The 8,144-nt window shown below is 32.4% G+C and overlaps 1 protein-coding gene across 2 annotated transcripts; it reads left to right on the top strand.

Moving 5' to 3' along the window:
• The first annotated feature begins 507 nt into the window (after positions 1 to 507).
• On the top strand, positions 508 to 4,053 carry LOC136220695 (uncharacterized). Of its 2 annotated transcripts, none has more exons than XM_066008486.1 (6): positions 508 to 646; positions 1,445 to 1,532; positions 2,112 to 2,208; positions 2,350 to 2,569; positions 3,171 to 3,209; positions 3,518 to 4,053. In XM_066008486.1, the coding sequence occupies exons 1-4, from the start codon at positions 545 to 547 to the stop codon at positions 2,378 to 2,380; spliced, it is 318 nt and encodes a 105-aa protein (XP_065864558.1). In that variant the 5' UTR covers positions 508 to 544; the 3' UTR covers positions 2,381 to 2,569; positions 3,171 to 3,209; positions 3,518 to 4,053. The 2 variants fall into 2 exon arrangements, with proteins under 2 accessions (XP_065864558.1, XP_065864557.1); XM_066008485.1 differs by having other exon boundaries at positions 2,037 to 2,208.
• The last annotated feature ends 4,091 nt before the right edge of the window (positions 4,054 to 8,144 follow it).

Genomic DNA, 8,144 nt, shown 5'->3' with positions numbered 1-8,144 from the left:
TCAACCACTCACTGATTATAAGTACGAAGGTTCGAACCACTCACTGATTGTAAGTACGAAGGTTCGAACCTCTAACCTATCAAAATATTAGCTAATATCTTAACCATCTGAGCCATTGTATTTCTTATCAACCACTCACTGATTATAAACTTATCCCAATAAATTAATTAAAAATAAAATGAACTAAAATGTAAATACGAAGGTTCGAACCTCTAACCTATCAAAACATTAGCTAATATCTTAACCATCTGAGCCATTGTATTTCTTGTCAACCACTCACTGATTATAAACTTATCCCAATAAATTAATTAAAAATAAAATGAACTAAAATGTAAATACAAAGGTTCGAACCTCTAACCTATCAAACTATTATCTAATGTCTTAACCATCTGAAACATTTGTATTTCTTGTCAAGCATTTACTAATTATAAAAAAATATAAAACGTTTAAATATAAGAATTTTACCTAATTAATAAAACCAGAACTCTTTTATCACATAGAGAAAAATAGAAAATACAAAAGAGATGAATCCCTAGTTTCCTAAATGTACCAGCATCGCTGCCCCACTTTCCGATTACCGCCTATCCACATCCGGTTTCCACCGTCATTCAAATGGACATCCACCTTTATGTCTGCGACAACTATTGTAAGGAAATATGGCTTTTATCTGTGACTGTCAAATTTTCATCCGCTTACTATGGAAGTATTTATCTCACATTACATGGTAAAGTTCCGAGTGGAAACCTAGTGTCGATGTTTTTCATTTAGATTAGGTAAATTCAAGAGAGAATAAAATTTTATATTGTGGTAGATGATGAGTTTGAATGTGTTTTTGTTGCTACTAAACCTAAGAAAAGAATTTATCTTCCTCATGTTTTGTTCAAAGGAGAGAAAATTTCAACTGCTGGTTCAGTAACATCATGTTTAGCTCTTTCATGGCTTTATATTTAACTTTTCTACAGGTGGAAGAGTAAAATAAAGCAATTAAGATTACAGGCTTAATTATTAGGGTTATTGTTTGGGATTATTCTCTTCATCTTATATATTTTTGGCAATTTATGACATTTGAGTATAAAACTGTGTTTATGATTATTCTATTGATCCTATGTTGTTTGGGTTGACTAATTTTTCTATTTAGAATTATAGCTAAGCATAAGGTTTTGTAATTTCAACTTCAACAAACACAAAAGGCTTCCACATTGAATTTCTGCCTTATTTTTCCAAAGTATAATATAATCTTCTAGATTTATTTATATCTTAGAGGATATTCCCCTGTAGTTTCATGGTATAGGTATCCGATTTTTATATTAACTGGTAATTGTTATTTCTAGTTTCATCTGTAATTGTTGTTTCCAATTTCATGACCCATTCTTGAACTCTCTTGAATGATTTCTGTAATAGAGAGTTACTTCTACACTTAATTTCTATAGTGTTATTGAAACAGAAAACTGGGGAATCAAATCCAATTCAATCAAGGAGTTATCCCAACTCATTAATAGTTCAAGACATCCTTACTCCAAAGATTAGAAAGGGTAAACTTCTAAATCATATAATTTAAATTTTCCGAGTTTCAGCAGACAATGTAATGCATTCTTTGGTTAATATATGCATTTTTTGGTCGTTTCTTGTTTATAAGGTAACTTAAAAGTATGAAAATGCTAAACACGTTTAGTTAATTAGGGAAATTCGTACTTTTCTAGCTTGAGCATGAAAGAGATATTTTGTTGGTGAGATGAAAACGGGAAAGCTGTGAAGTTCAAATGTAATAATTCTCTTATTGATTATGTGAAAACTTGAGTTGTTTGAAATTTTTCAATCATATAGAAATTTTTGATACAGAGCATCATGCTCTTATTTGGATAACTTTTCTTTGAGATACAGAGCATCATGCTTCCATTTTGTTTCTTTTTTTTAACTTTCATTTTCTTTTTGGGTCATGTATATGGGCATAGATTTTGATGTAAATACAGTACAATGGTTCCAAGGCATTTACGATTTCTTTGTGATCTTTGAATTTCAAATTTTACCCGTGACAGGTAATTTGAGCGAATTCATCCTTATCATAGAGGTAAAAGCTGATTGGAACTTTATTGTCTTGAGTAAACTTGCAGACATCTCAATGAAGGAACATTATCATAAGCTTTTAAAAGAGATCTTGGGGATCATCTCTGATGCAATGGAGGAAGTCATCATGGAGCTTCAAAACTTGTAAGTTGGAGAATGGGGATGGTTCTTTTAGTGTTGTATTGATTTTGGAGAATGGGGATGGTTCTTCCTATTTTCTCTGTTTTTGTGATGAGAACCATCAGTTCTCACCGTTCCACTCGATTTTTGGGTTTTTTGAACCAGTTTGACGGGAAAAGGCGACATGGCCCTTTAGTTTCCTTCGTTCTTTTGAGAATCGATGGTGGTTCCAGGGAGCAGACTATCAATGGATACTTCCTTTAGCTTTGATGAAGACCCCTAGATCCTAGATCCTCATGGAAAGGGAAGACCGGCGTTGCTCTGATGCTCTCTCCTGGGTTGCCTCTTCATTTCTCCGGTCTCAGCCATACAGTTGGACTTGTCTGTATGTGTAAAATATCATATCTTTTTCCTCAAACTGCTGCTTCCAATGTTGGGTTTGATTTTTTATTATACTCTTCCTCTTCTAGTATAAAATTTCTTTGTATCATCTAGCTTCGTTTTATTTCTAACTTGTGTATTCATAACTGCTAAAAAGCATTATAAGGTCCTTAATCATGTCAGGATTACTGCTAGAAGTGTGGCAGTGTTTATTGTAATTGTCTTTGTGAGCTGCAATTTTTTAGTCCTCAATTCTTGGCAGCTATTTGTATGTATATCTATTTGGTTATGTGTTGTGGACATGGTGGTGAAATTGCTGTATCATTGACTGAGTCGGTCTTACATGTTTCTATCCTTTGTAGGATCTACAAGGAATTGTTAAGCATATATACAGAGGAATAATTTTTATATATGACCAGAATGAGATTGAAAATTGTGGTTATTTCTATTGCAAGTCTCAAATGTGCGAGAAAACAAACATCTCTGGTGATGTGTGCAACGAAAAGGGGTCATCAAGTTTTAAATTACTTGTGGGGCTTGCCCCTTTGCAGTATTGGGTTTTAATGTTTTGATTCTTATGATTGATATATATTTCCTCATTTCAGGGTGGTGAATCTGCACAAGCTGCTGCCAAGGCTGAGAAGGTGAATTACTTGCTACTTTATATCTTATAGTTTGTTCTAATTTTGTATCTTCTCTTTTCATCTCTGGTTTTGGAAGGTATAAAGGGTGAGTGTTGTAAAGTGATTCTCAATTTGTTTCATTAACGTTAGTTAATATATCAAAATAGTTTCTTTCTTGAAGGATGGTTAGTTTTTCTGTTCTTAGATCCTGGCATGTTATTGTACTGTAACTGCTAGATTTTTTCTCTCCACACTGTTGATCCTTCCCATAAAATAAAAGGTAGAATTCTTTTTTCTTTCCTTTTCTAATATGTGATATTTCTAATCAGTGGCTTCCGCCAATTCCTGGAGGCTATCTCGAGCCTGAAGGTGTTGAAAGGACATGGAGGATTCAACAAGAATCAATTGCTCCGGAAGTTGATATCTTAAGCTCAAAGAATCAACATGATGTAATCTTACCAGGTTGTCTGTTATCTTATTAGTGTTCATTTCCTTTTCTCTACAATGTATTAAAAAAGGTACCAATTTAGACCTCGATAACGGAACGAGACACGATGTTGATATTACTCTGTTAAGTTTTGTCAATTATACGTGGAGGGAAAGTCAAAACTTAACGGAGTAATAGGAATGACGTGTCCAATCCGTTCTTGAGGCCTAGATTGATACTTTTTTAAACGTTAAGCCTATATTGGTACTATTTTGTACATGGGTCTAAATTTATTTCTACAAAAACCATAGGCCTATTTTGTTACCTTATCCCTTATGAGTGTGTAATTACTGTTAAATAATTTTCAATGAATATAAAAGAGACTAATAAAGTAAAAATGCTAGCTAGCCATGATTGTTAATACAATGTACGTGTAATTACTAGTGATATTTATGCTTGATTATAGTTCAATATTAGAGCTCCATTCAATCCAAAAATATATATATATATTTTTAAAAATATCAATATTTTGTGTCGCGCGTGAGGAAGGAGCGATACAAAGTGTACCAGATTAATCAGGGAGCTTGTGTCGCGCACCCTTGGAGCGCGTCACAAGAATATCATATGTTGTGTCGCACACTCTAGAAGCGCGTCACAAGAGTTATTGCTCTATTGTATCGCGCGCTTGACAAGTGCGACACAACAGATGAGTAGCTTGTGTCGCTCTCAAGAGCGATGCAAAGTTCTTGTGTCGCACCCCTGTTGTGTCGCACAAAAGTGCGACACAACAACATGAAAAAGTGCGACACAAGTAAGCATTTCTGTACTAGTGATTGCTCATAATCTAAAGATCGTAAGCAAACCTCAATCTTTTGATCTAATACTGGAGTAATACAACATGTTGTCGCTAGCATCAACGAGATCACAATTTCTGGTGTGAGTAGGTGAAGTGCTTAGTATATCTAAAACTGTTTGGATGACAGTTTGAAGTACACAATTATTTATCTAAGACATTTTACGAAGTAAGATCCACGTTCACAACACAAATTGATGTTCTTTAATTTACAAAGTAGGCTTGATATGCTAAGCTGGCGTCATTTGACGAGGATTTAACAAACTGTCATAGATGGGCTAGTGTATGAAGTCTCTTCTCCGATACTTAAGTCAGTGAGGTTACTAAGAATGAAGTAAGAAAATGATTTAGAAAGCAGAATGAAGTCAGTAATTGCGTACATTGTGCCTCTTTAGGAATGAGTATTTATAGATGTAAATAAAAAGTACCTACTAACAAATAGTTATCTATATCTCAATTTCTGGTTGGCTCATATTCTATACACTTTTGTGCATGTTTTCCTTTATCTTAAATCACGTCACTTCTTAAAAAATTAGGAATATATATTTGGAATCTCATCATGTGATTAGAATACATATCCTGCCGATTATGAATTTCATATAAGACATTTCATTGATCCACATATCCAATTTCTTCCGGCTCCTTATTTAAGATGATATCACCTAAAAATATAATATTTATATTTCAGTACCAAGTGATACCTCTCTCTTTATTTTAGTAACTTTCATATAATTTTATCAATTATACGTAAATTCAATCCGTTAAAGTTAACTTTAATAAACCATTAATCGTAAAACAAATAATTAATTAGAAGTTTGATAAAGAATTAAGAATAGACTTTTTTTTTTTTTCGAAACAATTAAGAATAGACTTTATCTAATTTGATGAATTGGACAAATAATATGCTACGTAGGTGCTTGCAGTGGCGGAACTAGAACTCAACTAAACCGGGGTTTAAATATATAATAATAAATTTTTATAACGTTAAAAAATATTATATCACATAAAATTCAATAATTTTTAATATAATAATTTAGGGTGCTAATTTTAACCGTGCGGTTGATGATAAATTTGAGCAAAAAAAATTTAGCATCCAACGCGTTAAAATTGTAAATTTTTTATCATTTTTTAGAAACTAGCATTGAGTTAATGGTAAAAACATAATAAAAATGAATACAGTAAAACCTCTATATAGGAATACATTTGGGACCGGGCTATTTGTATAACAATTGGGAGGTTATTACTAAATAGAGTTTGGTATAATAAAATTTCTCTAACACATTAAATTTTAAATTTTTATCACAGGCATGCATGGTTTATATATAATGTATACCAATAGGAATTAATGGAACAAATTAAATATTTAGAATTTCAATTAAGAGTTTAGGTTTTCAATATACAGTAAAACCTCTATATAGGAATACTCTATATAAGAATAACCTCCAATTTGTTATAAAAAATTTCGGTCCCAACTTGGGCCGGTTATAAATAAGAATAACCTCCCAAATGTTAATTGTTATACATAATCCAAGTCCCACTTTTAGAAACTATACCTCTATATAGGAATAATTATGTAAATAATGTATATATGTATTAAGGATTTAAACAAAATTTATTAAAAAATTTAAAAATTATTGAGATTAAATATGAGTTGGCACACAAATTCCAACTTTAACTATAAATTTTTACCATTTTCCTAAAACTCTTTTCTTTATGTATTGGAAACTAAACTCAAAACTCTTCCAATTCTTTAGGTATTGGAAATAAAACTCGTAGACTTGATATGCTAAACATTAAATTTATAAACTTTAAGTGTTGATTTTTTTTTTGGGTACCAAACTCTATATAAGAATAACCTCCCAATTGTTATACAAATTGTCCGGTCCCAAACGTATCCTATATAGAGGTTTTACTGTATAGATAATTGGAAGAGTTTTATGAGAAAAAATGTAAACATCAATAGAATACTAAATATTTATAATTTCAAGTTGTAGTTTGTGTTTCTAACTCATAGATTTTTTTTTTGGTAGAAAAGGAAAAGAAAAACGAACAACAACAAACTACACAGGAATTAGCCTAGGGAAGCTAACCCCAATTCTATCTTCTAAGAGAAGAGGAGAGATGAAACTAGGGAAAACAGGAAGGGTAGTAACGCCTAATGTCCCTTCATGGCCCGCCGCCGCCAAGCGATCAGCAACACGATTCTGCTCTCTAAAAATGTGTCTGAACTCTACGAACTCAAAGGAGGAGCAAAGCCTTTTAATAGCTTTGATGAGGTTGCGACTGTTAAGACCCATATAATGATTCTCATAAATCATTTTGATTGCTTCCAAATTATCAGACTCCACAGAGAGCCTCTTAACACCCAGCCTTTTAGCAAGATTGATTCCAGTAAGAATAGCCCAGAGCTCCGCAGAAAAGGAAGAACCCAACCCTAAATTCTGGGAGAACCCAGAAAGCCAGGCGCCCCCTGCATCTCTAAGCACACCTCCAGCCGCAATCTTACCGTTACTGAGGCAGGAACCATCAGTATTCAGCTTCACAACCCCCTCTCTTGGCCTGCTCCATCCCACGAGATGGACATCACAACACTGAGAGGCTCTGGCAAGGAACTCTCCTTTGAAACTATCGATAATAGAGAAAAGTTTTTTCGAGAAGAAATCAGCTAAGTTTGTCATAAAAACAGTTTTATCTCAAAAAATCTCCTCGTTTCTCCATTTCCAAACTTGGTGACAGATAATAGCAAAGAGTTTCTAACTCAGATAATTTCAATAGTTTTTTTAATATTTTATAATTTAGTTTGAATTCTTAATATATATATACATATAAATATATAATAATTATTATTATTAGGGTAATTAATTTATTAGTCCCTATATTTTGACAAAACACACTGTTTAGTCCTTGTATTTTCAAAAACACATGATAAAGTCCCTAACTTTTTTCTCAATGAACTGTTTAGTCCCTAACATTTTTCTCGGTGAACTGTTTAGTCCCTGCCGTTAGACTCTCATGAAGATTTTGTTAGTCAATTTGGATTTGCGTTCTTCTTTTCATTTCCTTTAAACTCTAATGCATCTGAAATCAACTTTGAATGTTCTTCTTCTTGATTTTCTTCTTAATCGTTCAAATTCGTATGCATTGGGTCTTTTCTTTTTCTTGTTCTCCATACAAATAGCTTCTTTTAAATTAGACTTTCTCTTCTAAAGTTTGAAGGTAAATAGTAAAGGGTAATTTAGTCATTTCTGAAGTCATAAACGGTAAAAAAAATATAACAAACAGACGGAAGGACTAAACAGTTCATTGATAAAAAGGTTAGGGACCTTACCATGTGTTTTTGAAAATACAGGGACTAAACAGTGTGTTTTGTCAAAATATAGGGACTAATAAATTAATTACCCTTATTATTATATAGAGGCATAGTTTCTAAATGTGGGTCTTGAAAAGTGTATAACAATTGACATTTGGGATGTTATTCCTATTTATAACTGGTCCATGTTGGGACCGAGCTTTTTTATAACAAAATAGAGGTTATTCCTATATAGAGTATGCCTATATAGAGGTTTTACTGTATTAAATATGGTTACTTTTTTTAATGGTAAAGACATTAAAAATGAATTCAAAAATGTTATCAAAATAAAAATAAAGAGTCCATTTAAATTAATTAATGATGGTA

Source organism: Euphorbia lathyris, chromosome 2 (genome assembly GCF_963576675.1).
Source record: "Euphorbia lathyris chromosome 2, ddEupLath1.1, whole genome shotgun sequence".
NCBI lineage: Eukaryota > Viridiplantae > Streptophyta > Magnoliopsida > Malpighiales > Euphorbiaceae > Euphorbia > Euphorbia lathyris.
The sequence above is the reverse complement of the archived record's forward strand: the minus strand, read 5'-3'. Positions and strand labels throughout refer to the sequence as shown.